Source organism: Vidua chalybeata, chromosome 5 (genome assembly GCF_026979565.1).
Source record: "Vidua chalybeata isolate OUT-0048 chromosome 5, bVidCha1 merged haplotype, whole genome shotgun sequence".
Taxonomy (NCBI): Eukaryota; Metazoa; Chordata; class Aves; order Passeriformes; family Viduidae; genus Vidua; species Vidua chalybeata.
The window spans coordinates 48,555,979-48,583,271 of NC_071534.1; the positions used below are offsets into that span (position 1 = coordinate 48,555,979).

General features: G+C 39.2%; 1 protein-coding gene across 3 annotated transcripts in view; it reads left to right on the forward strand.

Moving 5' to 3' along the window:
• ST7 (suppression of tumorigenicity 7) overlaps window positions 1–20,645 on the forward strand; it is a 133,715-nt gene extending 113,070 nt beyond the window's left edge. For all 3 annotated transcript variants that reach the window (XM_053943449.1, XM_053943452.1, XM_053943450.1), the window contains exons 10-15: window positions 2,443–2,515; window positions 4,066–4,168; window positions 11,770–11,920; window positions 14,983–15,075; window positions 18,049–18,188; window positions 20,328–20,645. In XM_053943449.1, coding sequence (XP_053799424.1) covers window positions 2,443–2,515; window positions 4,066–4,168; window positions 11,770–11,920; window positions 14,983–15,075; window positions 18,049–18,188; window positions 20,328–20,423 — 656 coding nt within the window. In that variant the 3' untranslated portion in view covers window positions 20,424–20,645. The remainder of the gene's footprint in view (window positions 1–2,442; window positions 2,516–4,065; window positions 4,169–11,769; window positions 11,921–14,982; window positions 15,076–18,048; window positions 18,189–20,327) is intronic.
• Window positions 20,646–27,293: the final 6,648 nt, after the last annotated feature.

The window sequence follows — 27,293 nt, forward strand, 5'->3', positions numbered from 1 at the left end:
TCTGTGATTCTGTGATAAACATGAATATTGGTATATATTTCTTCCATTGCTAGGGGTCTATAAGTATTATCCTCAAACAAGTGCTGCTTGCTCTCTAGGAGCATAGTACTACTGGAAGAGGCCTCCTGGATGAATCAGGGCCCCTGCTGTTGCATTCCCTGCATGATACTGCCCCTTCCATGAGCTGAGCAAGCTCCATCCTAGAATTATTTGGGTTTTTTGCCCTACTGTTCTACCTGGAAATTGCCCTCAAATGTTCATTTCACAGAAACTTCCTTTTAATCTGCGGCCTAAATTTAATTCTGAACTCTATTCTTGTGCCAGTGTTGTCCTTTACCTGAGCAACCCTTCTTCTCTCCTGGTGTTCCATGTGGATCTGCATAGGAAACAGTTGGATCTTCTCTCAGTCTTTATTTCATTTGGTTTGATACAAAAACAGTCCAATCCTTTTGTTTGCTTTTGTTGTTCTTGACCATGGGTGATCAGATTTGAGCACAACATTCTTTGAGAAATCCCATTGCTTCTGCAGAAAGGACTCACATGGTGTATCTGAGCCTTAGCTCATCTCACTGCATTTCTCTTCCTTGCAGATGCCAGCTGTTCATTGTGAATCATCTTACAATCTATATGCACAGATGTTTCCAGCTCAGGAACACTTACTGTCCACTAGAAGATTGTGTTTTGTGATACTGTGTTTTGTTTTAGTATATTTAAAAGGCATTTCTGTTTACTGGAAATAACTTTTAACTCCTGATGTTAAGGAAAACTTGATAAAAAGAGGGTTATTGGATGTGTTCAGAAATATTTTCTCTTCCTGTCACTGAAGATGTGCTCATGCCTGTGTCTGTTGCTGTCTTCTATTAGTGGAGTAATTAACATATCTGTCATCCAAACTGCTCTGCATGTTGTTGATTTTAATTACTGTAGTCACTACAATTACATACTCCAGTGAAATTACAGTTACAATATATTATAGGGAAGTCTCCAGCAGGATCTGTACATCTCATATTTGAAGTGTAAGTGCATAAAAAGATAATAGGATTTAACAGACAGCCTTTTCAAAGTGCTTCGATCATTCTGGCAATGTTTTCTGTCTCACAGAATAACACTGTGCCTGGTTGCTTGGTTATTAATAAGTGCAGGATGGTGACTGCTGAGATAGGACTTGCTTGTCCTATTTAACTCCCTTCTGGAGCTCTATCTTGCAAGGCACATGAGTTCAGTAAATAACAAGTGTCTGTTAATCCTGAAGTAACCAAGTTAGCATGGTAATTTTGTCTTTCTAATCAAGTTTAATGACAAACCAAGGGACAGATAGTTTCATAGAGTAACAGTCAGATTAGCTGCTCCTCACTTCTACAGTGGACTTACCTCAGTGCCTTGTGTTTGCTGTGCTGTGCTTTCTGTTTGTTACAGGAAGTTATCGGCATGTACAGAAGAGTTTGCAGAATCCAACCTTTAGTGGGTTTGGTTTGTTGTGGTTTGGGGTTTTGTTCATGTAGCTGTAACCTTTAAATTTTTAATGCTGGAATATCTCAGTCTCAATATGTGACTACGGGGTAGGTTACAGAATCACAGAATAAGCTGAGTTGGAAAGGACCCACGAGGATCATCGAGTCCAACTCTTAGCCCTGCACAGGACATCTCCAAGGATCACACCGTGAGATAAAAAATGTGGAAGTCAATTCTGTGTAACAGTGAGAACAAATATATCACTCAAGTCTGTTAAGCAGCACTTTCCTCTACCTTTTGAATGCATTGTGCCAATATGCTGACAGAAAACATGTATAAATTAACTAATGGATTAAGTCAGGTTTATGGTCCTGTGTATCTCTGGAAGAGGATAAAATGGCTAGAGAGTCTCTGGTGAATGTGTGTTTTGGTCCAATATTTTCTTAAGAGGCAAAACACTTTATTTTACTGTAGATCTTTAATTTCAATCAATCTACTGGTTGGTTGCTTGCAAGTCAAATCCATTATTACTTGAATAGCTGTCTTAACTTGTACAGCTGCCACATATATGAGACAGATGCTTCTTAGTGAAAACATGAATAATGAAATAGATAACCCTCAGGTATTACTTAGATATTTTGTGAACTATGAAAAAATCCAGGTATTCCAAATTATCTATATATTTATCTATGGCGTAATGAATTCTTTCATTATGTCTCTATCATGTCACTCTTTGAATTATTCTCTAATGATACCAGTTGCTGTTTAAGTAGCAGTTCCAGAGGTCATTAACACACATTTTAAAGCCTGTATATCAGGTGGAAATTTAAAAATCCATGTGACATGGCAGCATAAGTCCCAAGATGAGAAAGTATTCTGAGTTCACATACTAATTTTGTGTATGTCATGCTTACTCTTAAGTATCAAACACTTTTATTTCTGCACACTTTTAAGTTTCAAATATTTAATTTTTTCCTTTCTTTTCAACAGATATAAGTTTACCAAAATCAGCAACAATATGCTACACAGCTGCATTGCTCAAAGCCAGAGCTGTCTCTGACAAGTAAGTGCTTAAGAACCACATTCCAGCAAAATTCCTGATTTAACGTAAGATTTTTTCTTTGCTGAGCCCACACCCTAAATCTGCTGATTTAGCAGGAAAATAAAGTCCTGCAGTAAATTGATAAAATTACTTTATATACAAAAAATTTGTAGTGATCAAACATTGCACTTGAGATGCTAAGGAAGAAGAAAAGAAGAGAAATAGCATAAATTCAGTTCTTGTTTCAGTTTTATATATACTGTCTGGGTGAGCTTTGGCTTCCTAGATAGTATAGTGAAGATGCAACTGAAAAGGGTTGTGTGGCTGAACCTCTTCAACTTTGTGTAAACCTGACTACAAAAAGGTAAAAACTGAATGTGGATGCACTGGTAACAATGTCATTTTACAAGTGCTGTCAGCAGAGTGCTCATCTAATTAAATAGCGGCAGGTGGATTTAGCATTATTATGTCAGGGATTCTGAGAGGTAGATGACGTTCATATTTTTAGAGACACAAATACCTGTTCATTCCTTTTATGTTTTTCTTTTGGGTCTCAACCTTCCAAGGTGCTGAGCACATCTATTTGATGCTGTGGACTTGAGTGCACCGGCCCGCTCTGAAAGGGTGCTCAGCTCCTTGTGAGATGGAGCTCAAAAACCCCATTCTGCTCTCAGATGCCTTCACACAAATCTCAGGCAGAGTTGTGTCTGTGCACCTGAGGGTTGAATGCCCCCCTAAAGTTGAAAAGCAAGTGGAGTGGAAAGTCATTTTCTTGACTGACATCCTGACAGTTTTTGCTTTTAAAGTGTATGTACACATCAAGATCTAAGTAATTTTCTTTCATTCTTTTTATCCTGTAGATCGCCAGTACCTACTGCAACATCTTTCCTCCCTACACAGCGACTCCAGCTTGGGAGGGCAGGGCTAAGGTTGTCACAGCTTTCCCTGTGGTGTCTGCCTGCCAAGTACAGCTCTGGAGTTAGCCGTGGGGTGTGAGGTGAGAAAGAGATTGCATGGTCTGGTTTTTTATTCACTGGGGCAGATTATTTGCCCACAGTTTGGGCATGCTACCCTCAATGGTGCTGCAGCCAGTAGACCACCTGCTACTGCTGCTGCATCGTGCTTCCATCTCAACCTCACCCAGGGGCATTGGGTTGGGAACCTTCGTAAAACTTCCTCAAACCTGTTTTTAATATAAACCCTCCAACAATAATTTGGCATTGGTTTTTTGGTCTTGTTATTTTTAATTTTCTTTTATTTTTTTTTCTGCAATTTCAGCCTTGAATATGCCCCTAGAAAGGTACCTAGAGCAAATTTAGGTTAGTGACAGAGAAGGGACTGTTTGAACTGACTTTCTGCCATGATTAGATACAAACATGCTTTCCGCTTCTGCTGGGATTTTTATTGGCCTTGATGTAATAGATCACTCAGAGTTTCCACTTGCTATGGAAGTTTGGAGAGCATAGGAAAATTACTCAGTTTGGTTACATGGGCCCATGTTCTAGATTCCTTTTCTGATGTTTTCTTACTAGCATTTCTGACCTAATGTGTTTGTTTCTTTGCTTTTGTAGATTTTCTCCAGAGGCTGCCTCAAGGCGAGGGCTGAGTACTGCAGAGATGAATGCAGTAGAAGCTATTCACAGAGCAGTAGAATTTAATCCACATGTGCCAAAAGTGAGTATTGAGAAAACATCGTTGTAGCTCTAACACTGCTGAGGATATAACTCCTGATTTTTGTGTTAGAGTAATGAGTGATGTTGTGGAAAAGAGAGCAAACAATGGAAAGGGAAAAAGGCTGATAGTATGCACAGTTTTTTGGTTTGCAATTTCATATTCAGGACTGTGACTCTTGGAATTTTAGCTGATGTGGATTTCACCAAATGCTGTGCTGCAGGCAGATCATGCATAAGGATAGATTATTATTTGCAAAATAGTCATTAAAGATTTTCTAGTTCAAAGTAGAATATTTTTTTTGTTTTGATGATTACATGTAAGAAAATGTTTTTGGCATGCTGTACAAAAGAACCTATGTTTGGACTTCATGGTGTACTTCATATAAGTTGCATTAGTAATTCCTTATGCAGCAACCTGTCATTGAGTTTTGAGAATACAAAGCTCAGAGATGAAGAATTGCTGAGAGCTGCAAAGTAAAAAAAAACAAACTTATATGTGTTCTAATTCCCATACCTGCTCTCTGGGGTTTGTATCTCAGCAGTAAGAATGTTGCCAAGAGGTTGCTGAAGGCTAAAGGCAAATGGTTTTTGGCAATTGAACCTTTTTGACCTCTGAACTTCACCCCACAAACCTTTGGGCTAGTATTGCCCTTTGAAAGTGAGCAGTGGAAAACTGGGATGTGTTAATGTAGGGAGCCTATTCATTAGGTACAGTTGAACACCATGTCTGGGCAAGATAAACCCAAACCCTCTTCCATATGTACACATGGATTGCAGAAAGTTAATTCTCATGCACTGCAGGAATTAAATGTTTTCTCTGTGAGCTTTGTCTGTTATGCCAACCATTAAATAGCTGTCTGAAAGTTAGGCTGTTTGCTTAATAAAATCTTCTAGATTCCCTCTACAGGCAGTGGAAAGAATGACCTGCCTTAGACATCTTTAGACAGGCTTCCTCCTCAATGTTTCTATAGTGACTATGAAAGGAGCAACTCTTTTCCAGTAAAAGCCTGATTTTTAGACAGCAATGAGAGAGAAGGTGAGAATGAGTCCTTTTGTAATATTAGGTGAGCTTCTGTTTTTGTGCCATACTACAAAAGGAAAATATTAAATAAAGCTTGATTCGAGGTCTTCTCTGTTTACTTTCTTCCATCCCAATGTTTTACTGAAGCCTAGTTGGAGATCTTGCCAAGGAAAAATACCAGTTTAGCCTGTCATGAGCAATCTTCGGGAGCCTGTTCCATTTTCCCCACTTATCTCCATGCTTCTGATAAATGTTTCCATCACAATCTCTTTTAAGTTCATGTTATTAATTGATTCCCTCTACTTTTCAAAGTCTGACACTCTGAAATAGAAAACCTTTGTGAAACATAAATTACCAGGATGACAAGGTAGTAATAGGAGCAGACTCCAGAGGTTGTTTTAATTAATATTGTATCATTAAAACAGAATAGCCCAATGCAGATTAATATACAGGTGATTTCACACTCATTCCTGCTGCTATTAGCTAAAGGATATTAAGGTGTGAAAGTTCGTTTTTGGTTATAATTTTACACAGTGTGTGGATATTACACCTCAACTTCCACTCAGTTGTAATTGAAGTCATATCCTATTTTTTTTAATGAAATGGGGGTAAGTTTTAGCAAGTAGCATCACAAGAAATCTAACAGGGTCACAAAAGTAATGTGTGTTCAGAGCTTCTCTAGGATTTAAACATTAATGAGTCTTTTGTTCAGAGTGAGGAAGAAATAAACAAGAAAATGTGACAAATTATTTACCATACCACACAAAAATTTAGGAGTTAAACAGAGAGGGTTGTATTGCCACTGAAGCTGTAATTCCAGAGGGGTTTTTATGTACATACTATATAATGAAGAGTGCATAATCTGGGGAGTGGTTGGGGAAAAAGGTGTATGTATACAAAGACACACAATTTCATCAATATTATTTATATGTGTTTGGGGCTTCCCTACTTGTATGTAACAGGACTATAAAAAGCTAATACTGATAAGCTACCACAGCTGTCTCCTGGACATTTATCAGTTGTGGAACACCCTTCCTGAACTGATTTGCAGAGTTCTTTCCCTTCATTCAAACTCCTCCTGAAAAGCACTCCCTTCCTTTCTGTGGTGCATATGACTAAAGGTATTCATTAAAGAGAAAACAGATGATGGTCCATATATCTGATTGTTGAAAGTGAGCCAAAACTATGTCCTGCAAACAGTTGTATGGGTTTGTATGTAAGGAGCTGAGTTGATTTGAAGAGAGTCTCTGCTGAAGTATCCTGCATTTCAATCAGACAACTTAAATATTGATATTACTTTAAGAAATGCCGATTTTGTCTGTAAACAATCTCTTAGAAGGATGTAACAAACCATTGACTTAAACACTTTTAAAGATTCATCTGTTCTGTGTTGCATCCCTTCTCAATTTTTTAATTTATTTTGATTTTCTTAGTAAGAATTGTGTCTGTCCGTATGCTTGTGTGGTTTCTAGTAAGTTGTAGTTGCTAATAGAAACAAATAATGCAAACAAATTCATAGAACAGATGGGAAATTAATCTGTTCCACACACCCCATGATATTACAGAGAAACTATTTGAGATATGTTTGAGAGAGTTTTTAACTCTTCAGTGAGACACTGATTTGTTATTGTATTTCCAGCAGAAAGGCCAAATCTCTTAATTACAACCAATTCAATGAGAATTTGAAAGGTGACCTAAAAGTGGCTTTACTAGACATGAAGAAAACCAGTATTTTGGAACTTTCTTAAGCTTATTCTATTCATCCCACTGGGAACATGAGAGTTCCTGTTCAAACAGTGTTAAATTCTCATCTTCTGGCCTGGAAGGATGCTGTCACAGGTGCAGGAGTGACTGTTGCCTGTTTGCGACCTGAGCGTCAAATTGCACAATTGAGGAAAAGAAGGAAACCTGCCTGAGTTAGGTTGATTTATTTTATAAAAGGTCACTGAAGTAATATGGAATGCTAAAAGCACTCCCAGCAGGAGAGAATTAGGAGCCAGAGAGCTGTCAATATTGTGAAATAGATAATGTATACCCAATCGATTTAAGCGAGAAGTATAAATTCCACCCTGTTGCACTTCATGTATACAAGGTCCATTGTCATTCTCCAAATGATCATTAAACACATTCCTGTATGTGTACAGAATGGCTGTAGCTGAGCTGTATCTATCACAATGTCGTGTAACTGGCCCAGAAGCCCTCTGCAGAAGTACATGAAAACTACTGTTATACTTCTAACTCCTAAATATGGGTCTTTGACAAAAAATGGTTAGGTTAGAGGGAGAGAAGAGAGAGGTCAGAAAAAGCAAAAAAAGACAATCCAAAAAAAACATTCAAGCCAGAACAACACAGTGGCAAAGGACTAATTGAGCTATCTCATGATGGCAGAAATCATTGTGCAACTCCAGTATTTGTTTCTGACGTCACTGGGGCTGGGTCATAGAATCATCAAATCAAAGAAAATGCCAGGATTGGAAGGGACCCACAAGGATCATCAAGTCCAATTCCTGGCCCTGCACAGCACCATCCCCAAGAGTCACACAGTGTGTCCAAGAGCATTGTCCAAAAGCTTATTCTGTCAGGCTTGGTGCTGTGACCATTTCCCTGAGGAGCCTGTTCCAGTGCTCAACAAGTCCTGTCACTGGCCATAAGAGTGAAGAGATCATTCTCACTGAACGTTTCTAGGCTGTTTGGTTCTGAGCTGGTTCATTTTTTAAAAGAACTTGGTAAGCCCAAATGGTGATGGCATTTCTTGTTCTAGTTAAACTTCTTCATTTGTTCCTGAAAAACAAATGCAGTTGGAGATGGGTTGGTCTTACCATTTAGATTTCCTCCATGAATGCCTAGCTCTTCACCAGGTTTCTTTAGCCTGTTGTTTGATTCTCCCACTGAAATGGAACCATGCTTGTGTTCAGAGTTCTGTCAGGATGACAGAGGGCTCCCCTCTTCCCTGTGTGTTCAAAGGATTGATAAGGTATTGAAGTTTTATTACATAAATTGTGAAGGTTGTGGTTCAATCTAGGGGGATGCTGATATATTAGGAGTTAGAGTTAATAGAGAGTCTGTCAAGATATGTAGGTTACTAGTATGAATTTTAGTGGTATGATTGGATTTTGTGTCCCTGTTAGTCTGTGACAACAACGGCTGTGTTCTGGAATAAGGGCTTTGGAAATTTTGAGATATGAATAGTCAGATTCCCACCCTGAAGTCTTTGGTGGCTCAAGAGAAGACTGCACTTGTCGAGCCTTTGTTGAAGTGCAGTAGCAACTTCTTGAAAACTACAGTCAGATGTCTTTGGCTGTTTTTTTTCCAAGAGCTGGAGATGTTTGTTGCATGCAGTCCATCAGGACTGTAGTTCATACACTGTAAGGGCAGCATGAGGACTGCAGCTCACTGGATGGTTTCTAAGGAAAGGTTGGGGTTTTTTTTTGGCGGTGGTTTTTTGTTTGTTTGTTTGTTTGTTTGTTTGTTTGTTTTTTAGCTAATTTGACTGGAATTTGTCTCCTTGTCCAATACAAAACGTTTCAGGGGGACTGTGTTGGTTTCACAGACAACCTGCTAGAAACCCAGCACATTGCTGGGACTCAGTCCTGCCTCTGAAAGATCCAAAACCAGTAGCCTGCAGTTACCAAAAAAGGGGGCTGCCCCCAACTGTCTCTAGGTAGACCTTAGCCCTGCCAGCAAATGAATGAATGTCCTCTCAGCTCTTGAACTCTCCTTGAAAATACAGCAGTGCACCAATGGATATGTTATTCATGGACATCAAGACCATCCTAATTTTCATGGACAGTCATATGTCTCCTTCCATAATAATCAAGCCCTACTTATAGCTAGGCAGCTTTTTGGTACCCTTCACTAATGTTCAGAGAACTTAAGTAGATGGAGGCCTTCAAGTGCCATCTCCCAAAACCATTTCTTTGAATTTCTTTGCTTGAGAAATTTGATCTTTTTTGTTTTGGAAAGTGCCTGAAGAGAACTGTATAAAGTGTTCCAGACAGGGTCTCTCTGGGGCTGTGTACAGTCAGTGTTCCTGCTGGAAATGCCTCCAGAATAAATTAATTGACAGTTTGTATGCCCAAAAGTTGTGGCTGACATTTATGTATAAAATAAAAAGATTTATGAGTCACAAATGAGTCTTGAGCCACCTATCAACTTTGTGTGGGGATCTTATTGAATATCACCAAACCAGCTATGGACTTTTTGTTTGGGAAGATAGCTGTGATACAGTAACAAGGGAGGAGGGTTTCATGCTTTTGATCGGAGGTGCTTCTAAAAATAATTTCTTTCTGAAACTGAGAAAAATGCAGACTAAAAAGTTAACTGAGTGAGGACTAAACTTGATTACAAGTGTCAAGATATATCCTTCCATCTGGTATTTCTACTTGATTTCTTTTCAATTGCTGATAACAAGCAATACATAAGAATCAAAACACACATTTTCTTTTAATGCTCCTAGAAATACAACATTCCTTCCTGGTTTTTCTTTCCCTACTAATAGTGACATGTCATTGGGTTTGTTTATATTTTTTCCTTTGGTTGAAATATTTGAATGTTGAGAACTTACTTTCTCATTTAATTTTGCAGAAAGTATGGAAATAAGAGTCAATGTTCTAAATTAATAAAACAGGTAGAAACCTGCAGCTCTTGTAGCTGTATTCCATTTTACTCAACAAGTATAATGTGTGTTTTTAAAAGGGTGAGGCATTCATTAGGGCAGTGAATGTTTGCTGTATCCGTGTTATCCTGGCAGGTCCCTCCCTCTTGTCAGCTCTTTATTCTGTTCTCTCTATCACCCTTAATCCCCTGGCCTGCCTACTGAATTGCAGCTTCCTCCATTAATCCACCTGCTCTGCAGCTCTCTCAGATTTTTCTGAAAGGGTTTAGGGAAAATCCAGTATCACATTCAACTACTACCACTGCTAATTCAGTTTCTCCTCTTTTAATAGTTACCCACATCAGAAACATGTGATTTCTCCTTGAGGTATTTATTTATTCCCCAGGATTGACAGTTCTCTGTTTTGATCATAACCTCTCCAAATATTTTACCTGCATGACAGCTCCATCAGACAAAGGGTTGACACTCTCTAGGACATCCTCCACAAAATCAAGCTGTTGGTGCTCATTTCCCTCCACAAGGCTGACTTTCAATTGTCTTTCCTTTCTTTTGCCTTCTTTTCTGCACCAGTACATCCTGTTCACAAAAGCCAGCATTTATCAGGGGTTGGGCAAGGCTGACACCACCCATGCCCCCCTTTTGCCTCTGGTGCCAGGTTGCCTCCTCATGGGTGCCTGCAGTAGGAGGTTGTGAGTCCCTAAGTCCTGCAGTCCTCCTCCTTCCAGACCAGGCTGTAGCACAGGGTGAAATGGAGGGGCTTCACACTCCCTCCTTCATTGCCAGTGATCAGCCATACCTTTCCTTTCCCAACCTTGTGCTAGGGCCTGGCTCACCTGCTGCCTTTTCTGTTAACTTGAACAGTCTGGTGGGGAGAACCTTTGATCTAGGGCATCGTGGAAGAGAGCAACAGTTTCCCTGTGCTGTGGAAGAGCAGTCAGCACACAGCTGGGAAATGTTACACTCCTCAGGAGAACTGACAAACAGGAGCTGATTCAGCAGCTTGGTTTCTGTCTGTTACTCCTTTTCTGTAAAGGATGCCAGCAAGGGCATCCTTTGCAGGAAAGGATTCATCTTTACCCTCTGCTGTTTATTCCCCCTCCAATAACTGGAATGTAGCAGTATCAGTGATGTCTGCTGAACTGGTGTTGTCTGTCTAGTTAACTGTTAGTCTAGTTCATGGAGGAGAGAGGAAAAATGAGGAGGGAGGAAAAATCACCTGCTTGAATAATGTCTGAGAGCTCTATCTTTTCCTGTGTCATGAACCCTCTGTATGTTTCATCTGCTTCTGCTGGGTGGGGGGAGCCAGTTATGGGGAAATTTTCTGTGAAAATTGTTTGTGGGTTTAGTCAGTGGTGCTTTTCATTGTAATGACACATTCAACAACTATTTCAAGTAGCAAGCTTAAAGGTCCTATACTTTTACCCCCACCCTCAGAAATCAGGCATTTGTTACATTTTGTAACATTTTTACTTTGTAACTTGTTCTTAGCTACTTAGGTGGCTGCCAGTCTTGCATATTCATAGATCTCACAACCAGTTAATGGCAATACAGTAAATGCAGCAACCTGTGTGCGAACTATGAGCATTGTGCATCAAAATGCTTAAAGTCTTCTTCATTTTATCATAAATGCTTTTAATTAAAACGCTCTTGTAATTAAATTCCATTTTCTGCTTTGAGCCCTTTTTTTCATCTCCTTCAATAAGAGAGATGTTTCATTTTGAATTTCTCTATTCTAGTCCCCATACTACTGCTGTAGAGCAGAACCATCTGGCAACATATCTTAGTTTTTGGGAATAATTCAGTAGTTGTCTTCCAGTGCAGTGGGTGATGTTACACATTTGCGGGAACCTTATGAGAAAAAGTACTTTAGGGAAATAGACCTTTCAGTGTGCATTATAGAATTGCAGTCAGCTTTCTGTGTTTTGTATTACCTCTGTAATAATTGTGCTCTGCTTTTTTATTTCAGTATCTGCTAGAAATGAAAAGCCTAATTCTGCCCCCTGAACATATTCTGAAGAGAGGGGACAGTGAAGCAATAGCATATGCTTTCTTTCATCTTCAGCACTGGAAAAGAGTAGAAGGGGCATTGAACCTCTTACACTGTACATGGGAAGGCAGTAAGTAATCCTCTTTCTTACAAAGGAGCTAAATCAAATATTTTTATTGAATGTCATTAAAAAAGTAATAGTTTTTGTCAAGTATAGTATGTGAGAATTTTGGACACTGTTACATCCTCACCAGCATTGAAATATTTGAAATTTGAACTGAAAAAACAAACTTCATTTAATGAGTAAAAGGGGTTTGAAGTCTTGTGTTTGCTGTGTAATACTAAACAAAATTTCCCAACTTCTTTGAGACATATTTTCTTGCTCATGGATAAGGAAATAATAATTTAACTTATTTCATTCCAGAGATTAGTTTGTCATTATTTGAACGAATAGTTTCAAACTGAGAGTATATTCAGATTGGACATAAACAAAAAATAATTTGCAATAAGGGTAGTGAGGCACTGGAACAGGTTGCCCAGAGAAGCTGTGGATGCGCCATCCCTCCAAGGGTTCAAGACCAGGCTGGATGGGCTTGAAGCAACTTGGTCTAGTGAAAGGTGTCCCTGGTCATGGCAGTGGAGTTGGAACTAGATAATCTTTAAAGATCTCTTCCAACCCACACCATTTTGTGATTCTGTGAATGCTTTGATATTTGGAAATTATGAGTGTGCCTTATAGGCAGATGTATATTAATGTATAATGTAAAGCAATGCTGTATTTTATGACTGTTTTTAAATGGACAAACTCAATTGAATTCAGTGAAGGATTACTGGGATGCATAGGGGACTGGAATATGTGATATAGGACAAAATGCTGAGGAAGCTGGTTTTTTTCAACTTGGAGAAGTCTCATGGTGGGTGAAGAGATGATCCAGTTGCTGTCTTCCACCACCCAATGGAGAGATATGGAAGAGGGAGTCACAGTCTTCACAGAACAGCCCAGCATAAAGACAAGAAGCAATACACACAAGTTCAAACCAGATAAATTTAATCCAGACCTAAGAAACATATCTTCACAGTGTGGATCTCCTGCCCCAGAGATACTCAGAGCTCAGCTTGACATAGTGAAGACATGACAGAGAAGTTAAATGTAATTAAATAGTAGTTTTAACCAACAGTCTACATATGATCAATTGCCCTTGCTTTCTTTCTATGTGTTTATTTGTAATACAACTATAAAAGGCCAAGTGCCACCACTGTTTGGGCCAGGTTCTCTGTACAGGAGGTCTATAGTTTCAAGTGTAGCCAAGTTTCAAAAGTGTCTGGGGTGATGGTTTGTCACTATTGATTTCTAAACTTGTGTCAAAATTCCTACTGTTTGCATGAGGAAAATAAACCTAGGGGTTCCCAATTGCTCCAGTAGCTCTTGCAGCTTGTACATGGTGAGTGGCAAACTGCCTCTGTGCTACCTGAGTCAGTTAATGTAAAATAGGATCACATAATACCATAGGAGTAAGGCAGAGAAGTACCTACATAGACGCAAACTGATCAGATGAACCAGAGCACTTCCTTCCATGGCTGATAACATTGCTAAATAAAGCTGTTTTGCTGTTAATATCCCATAGTTGGTCTCATGTCAAGCATGACTGCTTAAATTGAGTAAAATCTATCCAGACATTTTTCATTTATTTTGTAAAAGCCACATCTTTACCTCACATTCTATTTTGATTAAAATCTTAATATTACTGTGGCTTAGAGTAAGGTAGAAGAGGCTTGATTGTCTGTTTCAATATTAAGCCAAATTGGAAGGAAAAACTTGTGTTAGAGATTTTGAAGAAATGAGCATTGAACACATTCCACATATGTTTTTGTACAGACACCCAAGTTTGTTGTGTGTTAAGATCATACACAGCTTGGATTATTGTATTTGTACTTGGCTTTTTGGGTTGCTATGGAAAGGGGTGGTTAATGCTGGAAGAGATTACAGCCCAGGTTGGTTTACAATCTTTTAGGATCTCTACCTTCTTTACTATTGCTTTAAATACAGCAATCAATAAAAAATACAGTAATATAATTTCACAAAAAATACAGCTAACATAATTTCAAATGCAGTGTGCACAGCTAAAAATATTGGGGGACTGTGTATTTAAACAAATTCTTAAGTGGCCTTGTTAGCGAGAGATAATGGAGTGTTATTGTGTGGCAGTGGGCTGTACCTAACAACTTAAGTGTACAATGCTTCTAGGACATCTGTTGGGGAAAATACTGCTTCAGTGACTGATCATAGGAGTAGTGAGAATAACATGTTGATGACATTTTAACAGTGAAAATAATATATAGGATAATGGAAAACGATGCCTTGATGCAAAGCTGTATTTCCATCAAGTATTCTGATGTTTCCATAAACCACACTCAAATGGCCTATGACATCAGCATTGTCAAGATTTAGTAATCCATTTCCCTCCCTCTCTGTTATTATTTTCAATTTTAAAAATTCCTAAGATCAAGTATTACTTAATCCATGACCTGAAGATTTATATTGGAAACCTGACTTGATCTGCTGCATTTACAAAGAAAGAGGAAACTGGGTTTAATAATTTAGTATTAATCTTTGATTGCCAAATAGAAAATGAAAACATGACTCTGTTGGAAAACTGGTCCTCAGAGCTCATGTCATCAATGTTACCTGGCTTGCTGGAGTGTGATGGAAAAAGAATAGTGCATGTTTTCCATTAAAAGCTTCTATTATTCTTGATGCACAGAGACTGTGAGTATTGGTTTGCATTTACAGGCTTGGCTGTTCATTTTTGTAGGCTATACCTGTTCTATCAGATGCACTTCTTTCCCCTGAAATTTAAAAAATCTGCAGCCTAAAAGCCTAAGACAAAATGTATAAATTTGGCTATGGAATTGGAAGCATAATGGGCTTTGATTATGCAAACATTTTTGTATGTCCTTGTTATGTGGTCTCCCCTGACATTCATGAACATTGTCTCAAGAATAAAAATAAACATACGAGTTTTTGTGATTAAAAGCTCAATGTAGATTTCTATTTTGGCATTTCATTAAGCAATTTATATGCTATTTGCAACCAAATATAAGTGTTTTGTCTATGTTTGTTTTTCAGAATTGCAAGTGTTCTTAAGTATGACTGCTACACTCACAGTAACATGCACCATGTTTTCTTTTCAGCTTTCAGAATGATCCCCTATCCACTGGAAAAAGGACATCTTTTCTACCCTTACCCTATTTGTACAGAAACTGCAGATAGAGAACTACTACCATGTATGTTCAATGTTTTTCTTCTTATGATTGAAAGAATTGTTTACCTGAGTCTCGCAGCACAGGTCTCCTTTGATGCCTTTTAAATTGAGTACACTGGATTAGAATAACCAGATCAACAGTGAGCCTCTGGAGCTCCCGTGATGGTTCAAGAGGCAGATCCTCAGCATAGTTCATAACTATTAGCTGTATTTAGTATTTTTGACAGTTTACAGACAGGGAGAGATATTACCAAAGAGATCCAAATCAGTTAGATCTTGCTATTCTCTCCTGCCAAGACACTGATCTTTCATCTAGATTAACATCCTATCAAACCAAAAGCACAGTGTCACAGCCTTGTTAATCCTTGGTACACTCAAGAGCTACTTAAATTCCAAGGCAGAATCCAACTTGCTTGAGGACAGCTAGATCATTACTGCAGCTTGTACTCATGACAGGCTATGCTTGCATTTTCCAAAAAGCAGTCTTAATTAGCAAGAAAGAGTTTTCTTCATGTTATGGCATGTGTACTGTTATGAAGAGATTGATGTGAAGTCATCTCAGTCAATTTTATGTGCGTTTATAGCGTGTTATTAGGAAAGTGCCAGCAGTGTTCCCAGATACAAACAGAGAGGCAGCCCTCAAGAAGCATTACAGTCTAAGCTAATGAGACTCATTGCAGTGCATGCAGTGAAGCACAAGAATGCAGAGGAAGAGCCAAAGCAGCCAATCCTGCAGTTTCATTTTATTCCCACATGTTCTCTCTGTGGGACTTTGTGTGAGCACGAGTGGAACACACACAAGTTTGCAGGGTCAGGGCAGAGGAGGGAAATGAAAGTTTATCCAAGGAAGAAGATTCTTCTCTCACCTTCTTTCTCCCAAAGAAGGAATAAAGAAAAATCTGTTCTGGAACAAGTAAAATGAAGCCTGCTTCTGCTGGGAAGGCTGGTTTTGAGGGCATTTGCATCCTCTGTAGTCTTTCATTCACAACCTCTCTGGTTTGGGCTGAAAAAGGTGTTGCCTTTTTTTATCAGCCTACATGAGTAAACATTAGGTAAAAATAATGCAGCAAAAATCCACTCATTGCAAGTCTCTCCTTCACAGCACATTCTTGCTGGTATTACGCAGAAATCCTTGGCAACTGACCGTATCTCCCCACCCCATTATAATCATCCTAATTATAACAACACCTCTCAGAGTGCTCTGCTTGCTTTACTCAGAGGGATGCTGAGCTGGGGAGGGTGGAGTGTCTGGAGATTTAGGAATGACAAAGTCATGCAGAATAGCTCAGCATTCTTTTTTTAGATGCAAAACTAATTGTTCTTGTCAAATGTTACAAGCTAACAGTGGGACTCTTTAACAGCAGTGTGTTCTGCTCTGGCAGCTACGGGAAATGCCTTTCACTGCAAAATCTCCTGGGTTAGAGGAGGGAAGGGTTTAGAACACCATGACAGACAGGTGGGTTAGAGGGGTTTTGCATACCTGTCCACACTTCAATTGTGAGTGTTTTATGGGAGAGTCAGCTGGAATTATATCAGAGCACAACAGTCTGATAGGCTCTCCAAATTTAAAATAACAATTGCAAAACTTTTGCCCTGACTGGATAACAGATTGGAACAGCAGGGTTGTGCCTGTGTGAAAAGGCAGTGCAAAAAAAGTGCAAGAGATCCTAGACTTACAAAGTCCATATTCTGGTATTTCTGATCTCTACATTTATTTTAAATCAAAGAGAAGTTGTAATCTATCCCTGCTTTTGGTTTTTTTTTTTTGTTTTTTTTTTTAACTGATCAAACTAGCAGACTCAAGAGTCATACATACTTATAGTTTTTAATATTCTAATTTAAACTCTTACAAATTCCTGCTTTTGGTTTTGAGAACCACTCCACTCTGGATGAATGCAGTCATGAATGTTGCTGGATTACCCTGTGTTTATGTTGTCTGCAAGTGCAAAGAGATGAGAGCTGATAACTGAAGAAAAGAAAGGCAAAATGGAAGAGTCATGTTTCATATATATGAATAGCCATAGAATTTGAGTATATGGGAAGCCTTGAGGTTGGTCCTATATGAGAAAAAAATGTTTCAAAGTTTGCATTTATCTTGGCTGTAGCTCTGAACTACAGACTGAAGGAGTGAAACAGACAGGTAAGAGTCCACCCGACCTTTTGCCAGCGCAGAGGAATTTTCACCCTGAATCTGAACTGCCATAAAAGTTTAAAGGTTATATCCCTCTGGAAAAGTATTCATTATCTTCTTCTAACCCTTTTAGTTATCTCAGTGCTGTTTTCTCCAAAGCCCATTGAAGGATTTTTTATACCAGAGTCTCAAGAAAATGGCTGTATTCCTATCACTCTGTATTAACAAACACCTTAAAAATTCACTGTTCATTTAATTTCCATTCAATTAATTAAATGTATTTAATTTAAAATACATGCTTCTATGTCCTGCTCTTAGGATAATTTTTCTTGCTCTGCGGATAAAACCCTCAGAATTTACAGTTATAAAGGCTGTAGTTTTACAGCCTGCTTTAACTGGTCTGCAGCAATGCTTCCATATGGTTGGGCTCACTGCTGCTTCCAGGCCCATGTTTCTGCACTCTCTGTGTATCAGCATTAGCAAACATGCAGCCATGGGGTTAGTTAATGATGTAGATTAAAAAAAAAAAATAAATGTTTTATTTCTAAGTCTATTTTCTGGGATAAGCTGTTGCAGAGCTGCATTATAGTTATTGCTGACACAAGGAAGACAAAAGTGATGTGGACACAGCACCAGAGTACATCAGAAATATGATCTTTAGAGAGAATTATTTGGCACAGACAACTGACACAACAATAACGTCCGTAGATGTATCAGACCTTCCATCTTCTTCCTTCAAAAGCATCTTTGTGTGTCTATGGTTGCTCAAACTATGTAAGAACATTGGTTTGGTTTTGCTTGCTGTTGTGTTTTAATTTTTTTTTTCAATGTATAATGCCTTCCCCTTCTCATCTTTTTCTACAGCATTTCATGAGGTTTCAGTTTATCCCAAGAAAGAGCTTCCCTTCTTCATCCTCTTCACTGCTGGGCTCTGTTCTTTCACTGCCATGCTCGCCCTCCTGACACATCAGTTCCCAGAGCTCATGGGGGTCTTTGCAAAAGCTGTGAGTATTTTCTGCTGCTGCTCCCTTCTGGTAAATAAAGACACCAATGCAGGAAAAGCTGAATTAAATACTTCCAGGTATTAAATGTCTGCCTACTCAGAAGCATCAGTCCATATCTGAGCAGGGAATATATGCACAACTGTCAAGGTTGCTAATCAGTAAGACACAGCTGCTTGTCTTCTCTGGTTTATATGGCTCTCCTATTAGATTTGATATCTTGTGATTTTGCCAAAGAAAAAAAGGGCTTGGTGGGAGAAGTTAATATCTGTATTTCCATATATCATCCACTAAAATAAACTAATAGCAGTTAGTTACTAGTTACTAGAACCCCTCTATTTTGTGTAGAGTCGTAATGGCTGATGTGATTTCCAATGCAATAGAAACTCTCAGTATGAGCAGAAATAGAGTGTACTGTTAACCAGGACAAATTCCTGTTTTTTTTTCCCTGAACTGCCAAGGAGGAAGTAGTCTCAGTACTTCCCTTATAACTTTCCTGAACTACATCCAGAGAAGTATCTCCTAATTCTGCTTTTTTAAAATTTTGGAGAATGAGGGGGAAGAGCCATGAATTACTCTAAACCAAACTTTTTTCTTTGCAAAACCAAGAACATCACTGCTCCAGCATGGTAGGAGATGGAAAATCCACTAACAGAAAAGCTCTAGGATAGTAAAAAATTCCTTCTCCAGTAAATACTGAGTATCTTCCATTGTAATATATTTTCTCAAATATATTTGTCTCTGTTTTAGGTCTCATGTTTCCAAACTGGCCTCCTGGCTTTGTTTTTAATGTCTTTGGTACTTTTGATTTGGGGGTATAGGGAGTGGGTGGAGGAGGCCAGGCTGAAAGGTTTTGGCAGATTCCAGATTGTCAGTACTCTTTCAAACCCTTTTGCAAAGGGCAAGAGATTCCCTTTGCAGGTGAGCTGGGTTTTCTGTTAACCCAGGCCTGTGAGTGGGTCTGGTACAGCAACGGTTCATGCAACAAGAATTTTTTTCAATAGCTCTAGAAGACACAAAATAAGATCAATTGTAGCAGAAGATACCTCTTCTTTCAGCAAAAGGTGCTGAAACATACCTGGAATAATATTACTTATTCTTGTGTCTCGAGTGTGTATGTAGGTGTTAGGTAGACAGTAAGTGTTTAACTTGGGCATATGATCATAAACTTCTCTGTAAGGCTTTTCTTGGATTCAGTGGTTGGGTTTTTTCTGTTCCTTAGTTACTGAAGCTACTGAAATGTATGACCCTTGTTTGGCTCTTTCAATCAAATCTTTCGTTTTCTGATATTGTCACAGTTGTAGATCCCAAATCTGTCCCTGTTAGCCTTGTTCCTGTGTTTATCAGCCTTGTATCCTGAACAAAGACTATATGCTGGCAGCATAATAAGATTTTATACTTAGTTTTCTGCCACAGAAGAAGTTAACATGTATTTCTCAAATGTATTAATAATGAATTAAAATTAATCTGTATTTCAATATGTATTTCAGGAGTGCTTTGAATAACTGAGTTCTGTGACATGTAGCTGCCAGTGGTTTTTTCCTATGATAAAATGTCCTCCATCTTGATTTTTTTCACAGGCCTGTCTGAACACTAATATATTAAAGACTATTTGAATGTTGTGTTCTGTACTAGAGAGAAGACGTTAAGATAAATTTTGGTCAGTGATGCAGAGTATGTTAGTATAAATTACAGTTAGTGATGCCTCAGTGTATAGGGCAGATCTATAGATAACCCTGAACCATTTTAAACCTGAATCTCAAGACACGATGTTTGTCTCTGTGAGATGCTCTGGCATACCCCTGTTATGAAAAAGCCTCTCTTTCTCTTCACTAGGTTTTGGGTTGAGCTTTTAGTGGCTTTAGTATGAGCTTAATTCTAGGATGTGAGACTTTTGTAGTTCATCACTTTGATCTTTGTAAAGATGGGGCTCTTGCTTTCTTTACTGCAAAACCCTTAAATCTCTGTATGTGCAAGGTTCAAGAATTTGAAAGTCTTTATGTGTGAATTACGCCATTTTGATCATGCTGGAGGATTTTACAGAGGAACACAGCAAGAATATCTTATCTTATTGGACAGCTCTCTCTTGAGGTGTATTGTCTCCCAGATTTTGATCTGAATGTGTATCTGATTTCTTTGCAGTTTCTCAGCACCCTCTTTGCCCCTTTAAATTTTGTGATGGAAAAAGTAGAAAGTATCCTGCCCTCCAGCCTGTGGCACCAGCTGACAAGGATCTGAGGGAGCATGCCCGCTGGCTGACTGCTATGACATCTTCTGTGCCAACTTTTTGTTGACCACAAGAAAGCATGGTAAAAAAGGGAAGCAGTTATAAGACTTAAAAACTCTTCATGGATTGTCTGTTCTCATATAAAAACTGTTTTGTTGTACAAAATACATTGATGTTAGGTTCTATTATATTTTGCCTTCAGAAAAGAAAAAAATAAACTTTTGTGTATTGTAGCATTGCTGTCTTTCGACTTTTTCAGAACACAGATCCTAGGTTTTGGTTTTTAAACCCGTGGTCTCTGTTTGGCCGTAGCTAGGGCGTAGCTACACATTAAGGTAATGAAAAGTACTGATAATGTTATAATTAAGCAACATTGTCCCTGCCTTTTCTTCTGGTGCTCAGTTATGGTGAGGCCCTCACTTCTGCAGTCTAGGTCAGGCTTCTAGACAGTTGAAGCTCCTGCTTAAAGCAGCTTTAGGCTCTCCAAGCAGTTTGGATGGCACACTGGGCTTCTGATTCATGCTCTGCACAGGTCACCATATCCTCTTTTGAGTTTTCAAGAAGCCCACATACTTGACAGATTTTCTTCACACCCTTGGTGTTTCAGGTACCTTCTAAAGGCTCATTAGTAAAATGGGCGTTAGTTCACGCACAATTAATAGAGAGGTTGGTGTTTCACTATTAGTGCTCACCTCAGGAAATCTTATCCTTGTGCTGTGACTGTTTAGACTAAGTATTCATTTATTACTTAGCCACTGTTGATGGGAACTTTCGAGTCCAGCTCTAAAATGAAGATTTTGATCTGGAAGTTGAAGGAAGTAGTCCTCTCTGTCAAGAATTAAAAGTGCATCCTTAGAGATGCCTCAAGGTTTTTTTTCCCAGCTCACTTTCCAGATAAGAAAGCATAACCCTGATGCTGTGGATCAAAAATGTCACTTTACCATTTCAACTTTGCTGTTGCTCTTAAAATGCTGAGCAGTTTAAGGGACTGTGATCACTAGCAGATAAGTTTATCTATCAATAAGGAAATGAGTGAGCAGACACAAAACTCCCAGTACTAGAATTGGTATAAAAGGAAAGTGTTTCCTAACAGTAGAAGATTCATTACATTATTTTTTGTTCACTTGATCACACATTAGTCTAGTAGAAGACAGATGTTTGTTCAAGTGAGCAGAAGTACCATGTAAACACTGCTGTGCTATAAGATTAAAAAAAGGCAGCCCCACACCAAGAGAAATCAGCTGTAAGGGTGAGACCTAGGCAAGATCTAGAGGACCAGAGTGCCCCACAGACAAATGTTAGACCTGGTGAGGCCGTTGGGGGTTTCCATACAGATTTATCATCTCTGGCTATTACTCCTGCAAAACAATTCACTGTAATGTTGAAATTAGTCTGGGTTGCAGTTAATGTAGGATGTGGCATAAGATTAGAGGTAGTGGATTGCTAGTGGATAAGCATGTGGAAGTATGAAATGGACCAATATTTGAGTTCACCTATTTTCATCTGAATTGCTAGAACAGCCACAGAAAACACCCTCACAGCAGGAGCTGCTGTGTATCTCCAGCTGAAAAAGCAGGGATAACCATACTGATTTGTTTGCCTCAAAACAGCACTGTCAGAATTATTTAAGGCTGCTGAAAATCAGAAGGATCAGGCATAGTCAGCTCTTGTCCTGTGCTGCTTTGTATCACTTATTCCCAGCCACCCATACCCTACATTTCAGAAGAATAAATTGCTGTCATTCACAGTCCTAAATGTAAATGTGCTTGCATTTGCATATCAGTGTATACTAGCTATATACAAAGCTCCATGTTTGTCAGCAGCTGAGGTAGTAGTTTGGCCTTCTATTCGAAGATATTATGATCTGTGTGGAAATTACTATCTGTATTACTCTGATAAAAAGGAATGCTTAACTCCTAGAAGAATCACATGGTTTCCTTGAGCTATGGGGAATATTTAGGAATTCAAAAATACCTTTATGCAATTTTATTTCTACTATTTGTAGTATCTATCACCTTAATAAGCAGTAATGAGCCATGGACTTTTTTATCTGGAAAATCTCTCTTTAATTATAATTCTAGGCATCTGAAAGACTAGGCATATCAGAAAAAGAATTTTCTTTTTCATTGGGCAGAGTTTATTGCCTTAGGCTTTGCTGCCTCTGACATCTTTCCTGTGAAGTTCAATACGGCTTAGATCAAAAAGCAAACAGAGCCCATGATTATAATGATGGAAAGCCTCTGGCTTAGTGCAGAGATGAGCCTTGTGGAAATCTGGTTCAGATAATAACTCATCTTCAGATTTAGGGGTGGAGGAAGCTTTTTAACTCCAAATGTTAGCAGTTCCTCGTTTTTTTCTTTAAAGACAACTTAATAGAATTTGAACGCACATTATCTCTTTACACTATAACCTGCATAGAACAAAAAAGGAGAGGACCCCCCTAGGAGTGTCAAGTCAAGCTGGGCCCTTCTGTCCCTCCCTCCCACTAAATAGATTAACAGCTGCTCCCTACAGGAACTGCACTCAGAGAGGTGAGTGCTACACCAAGGGGAGGGCTGCTGCTTTCTCTAGCTGGTGCTTTCTCTTTTTTATCATTTGGTGTGTATGCTGAACACAGACTTTTTCAGAGCATGGAAGTCCTTACCCTAGCAGAAAGGAGGAAAATTATCAGGAGTTTTGCCATGTTGAAGAAGCCTGCAGAAGCTGAACATCCAAAGGAAGCTACACCTCTTGCACATGCCACACACACCCCTTCACACCCAGTGTGGCTGTCACCCTGTGGTGGCCCTGAAAACCTCAGTGGCTCTAGGTTCAACGTATTGTAAAAGGTAGCCCCCGGCTCCACCCAGCTTCCGGCAGGGCTCCTGCCCAGCTCCCACCAGAGGGAGCTGTCAATGTTCATATCCATTTGCTTCTTTCTCAAAAGAGATCTTAACTTTATGAGGTTGCATCCATTTACCCAGGCAACTGAGCTGTTTCAGAAAAGGTAACAACCCAAAATCACATTTGTGGTTACAGCCCATGGGCTGCCTCTGTCTTTCTGATAATAATATACGTTCATTTCTATCATTTTAAGTGGCAGGTAAAATCTGCAGGCTGTGAGATGACCACAAAACCACTTCTGCCTTTGGAGGCAGCCACCACCTGCATGCAGCCAAAGAGTGCAGGGCAAACCCCGTGGAGAAGAGTGAGCCTTGGTACACTTTGTGCTGCCACACTGGAGTAAGAGCTGGTTTTTCTTAGCAAAAGCACTCTTCCCCAGATCCAGATCTTCACTAATCCCTGAACAATCGTTTCCCCCTTGCCACCATACACTGAGCCCTATAACAAGCTGGGCATGAGGCCTGCAGGCACTGACCAACAGCTGTGGCTTGGGCATGCAGGCTGGATGCCCTTCAGCAACTGTGCAGTGCAGTACCAGAAATGGAAATGCAGCATTTTATTTCTAATTCACATCTGCAAAGAAGCACACGCAGGGATTGAAGGCCAGGATGAGATGCACAAATTTGTTTTAGGTATTTTTCCAGGAAAAGAAAAAGCAGCAATCTCTCAAGCTTCAATGCCCACATACCCTAATATGCACCACCATTCCTAAGTCATTCCTTGTTTTCCATGTGGTAAAAAAAAACTAAACTTTTGTTACGAGATTTCACCTATAACAGCACAACACACTTTTTAGGGTAAAGTTTGTTGAAAGTAGTGGGGAGGAAGCAATCCCAAAAAGCTTGGCAGGCTAACGGTGTTTCAGGGCGCTGCTAGATCCTGAGTTCGTGCAGCAAATTAAAGGGAACTCCCTCAAGAAAGTTGGACTGCATATTTAAAAAAATAATCCTACAACCTTTAGCCTTAGCTAACATTATTCTGACATTAAAATGTCTACCTAGAGACAGCTGTTTCCTCTTCATGACTAAGTACATGAGTAAATTTATTCCACAGAACAAAACTATAATATTATTTCATTTACCATGCCTATTTCTGTTTCTTCTTTTTTTGTTTCCTCTTTTTTTCCCTTCTTATATTCTTTTTTCGATTTGCTGAAGATCATGGAGGCACCTTTCCTAGCAATATTTACATCTCTGAGTGTCTTTGGCCACTAAGAAATAGCAAAAGTTTCTGGGAGTGCATTTCTTTGTGGAAGAGGCAGCAGAAGTGCCTACAACTGTGAGAGGTCTACCTTGAACTCTTAAAAAACCCAAGAAAACCCCATAAATACAGAAAAAACTGTCATCAAGTAAGTAGCCAGCTCAGCACTTACCGATTTGTCATGCTGTGAAATATTCTGGGTTTCCTCTGGTGAAGTGGTTTTGATGCAGGCATTGCATCACAGCTTATCAGTAAAGCACGTGCCCGAAAGGGGAACATCAGCCTGCTGTGCACACCTGGGTGGGCTTGCTGCTGGACAGGGTGACAAAGGACACTGAAAAGGCCAAGGAGCTCAATGCTCCCATCTTCCTGGTCTTACTGGTAAGACCAGTCTTCAGGAACCACAAGCCTCTGACCCAGAGGAAGGTTTGGAACAGGAAGATGTGCCTTAGCAGAGGAGGACCAGGATGGAGAATAAAAGTTAATACACTTTTAACACAGTGACTCCAAAACCCTTTATCTGGGACTACAGAATTCAGGTGAGTTGATTTTCTGGAATATTAAACAAATAACAGATTTAAGAAGAGATCTGATTTCATTACTCTTCATTCAACTACCTAGAACAAGTTCTCTTGTAAGAATGAGCCTTTTTTTTTTTTTCCAGAACATTGAAATATTTTCAGATTTATTAAATAGGTAATCTTCTAGACTACTCACACTCCTTAAATCTTAAAAAAAAAAAACTGCACTAAAAGGTTAGAAATTATTATACTGCTTTTAAATTGTTTAAGGCTTAAAGTATGATACTGCTGAGACTACGAACTACATGTGGATTTAATTTCACAGTAAAATCCCAATAAAAATTCTCCTTGGAGCTCACCTTTAAATACAATTAGGTATGAAATTTTCCTTATCCAGCCCAGAGCCAGAATTGGCAGCAATGAAGAGGCCAGCAGCATAACCCCTGAGCTGCCCATGGGTACATATATACATATTATACATACACTGCACGTGCACAGACACGTGGGCAGGGCTGTTCCCACCAGCAGTTGATTTATAGACAGAAGTGTGATTATTGTTACTTCTAGCCATGATCATTTCCATATACAATAACCGGAACATTATATTATTATCCAAATAAAGAACTTTCTGGAGCCTCCTAATATTTTAACACCAGCTGTGCCTTCTGGAGATGAATTACCCATTTTAATGATACAAACTTCTTTGAAAGCCTTGCAGATGTAAATGACTGCTCCCTCAAGACCACTTAATGCCAAACCCCCTTCTTTTTAAATAGTCTTTCAAGAAAGCTCCAAAAACAAAACATACCCAGAGTATTCACTTTATTGCCTTGGTTAGCTACTTGGATATTACTTTTTCCTGAATTGTTTGTACCTGCTAGGGTTCTTCAGTCTATTTCATTTTCCTATGGAAATTGTACCTTCATCTACAATGTGTTCTATCACTCATCCAACCTCCTTTTCCTATGTTATTTTTTCATTACCTTGCCTGTCTCTACTCTTCATGGGTGCTTTTTCAGAGCCTTACTATACTTATTGGCACAGAACCCATTTTTCTCTTGGTGCATGTTGCTGATCTCTGCCCTGAGGAGAGCAGCTGGTCCCTCTCTGACCCAGTTCCTCTCCACCAAGGCTGCAATTTCTGGGCCTCAGATGCCTGCACATTTTTACAGCAACTTGTTGTTTTGTGCTGATCCCAGTCCTGGGATATGGTTATGTCCAGGATATGGACCTTGCACAACCTGTAACTGCCTCCATTACAAGCTTATACACTCCAAATCATAGGCATGCGGTTTTGCAGAAAATATGCAGAAAAAATCTAATTTGGATGTCCCCATCAGAGTGGAAAGTATAATTTTGTGCATATTTAATAGGTTTATTAACTTTAAAAGAACACAGAAGCTGATAAGTTCTTTAGAATCCAAGTCATTACTGAGGCAAGGCGTTTCCTTCTCCATCACTGTTCACAAATATTTTTCCACTATTGTGTATGTGTAAAAGAGGAAACCTTATCCTTAGGTAGTTGAGTGTCCCATACCCAGCTTTCACTAGGGTGAAAAACCATTCTCTTCAATCCTTCAGGTCAGAAAAAAAAAAATCCTCAGCAGTTAATTATTTTTTAAAAGCTTTTAAGGCAACTTTTCACAAACATATAACTAAGACATTTGCTTTGAATCTAATAGTTCATCAAAGTGTTGTGATTGAACATATCTCCTGCAATTTCCTTTGTTTTAGGCCATGGGCCAATTCCTGCCCCACAGCAAGCCACAGTATGCTAATGGTGGCCAGGGTAGCCTCAGGTGGCCATCTTACTGGAAACTCCAGTCCACCAGGGATGAACAAACACCCTTCCAGTAAAGTTTTTCACCAATCTGGCTGCAAATTTTCTTTCATGGGGAAATCATCAACCAGTGCTCAAACTCCTGAGCCATTCAGTATCCAGGGCTCAACTGTGACCTGCCCAAGATCCTTCAGAAGATGCTTGAGCAAGCTCAGCCCATGAGGTTGGTGGTGGTGATCTTATAAAAGTGCCATATTTTGTATCTTTTTGTGTTCCTGATGGTAGGAATGAATTGCCACAAGGGTTCTGGGGGAGAGTTACATGGTGGTTGGAAGAGTCTTGGCGTAAGTACATCCTTCCAGAGCTGTATCAGTTTATGCAGAGACAACTCTGCAGCAGCACTGTCACGGAGAAATTCAAAGTAAATACTGAAGGGTTTATATCAATTTTTCAGCAGCATCTCTGCAGTGAATAATAAAGGCAAAATGGGCATTGAA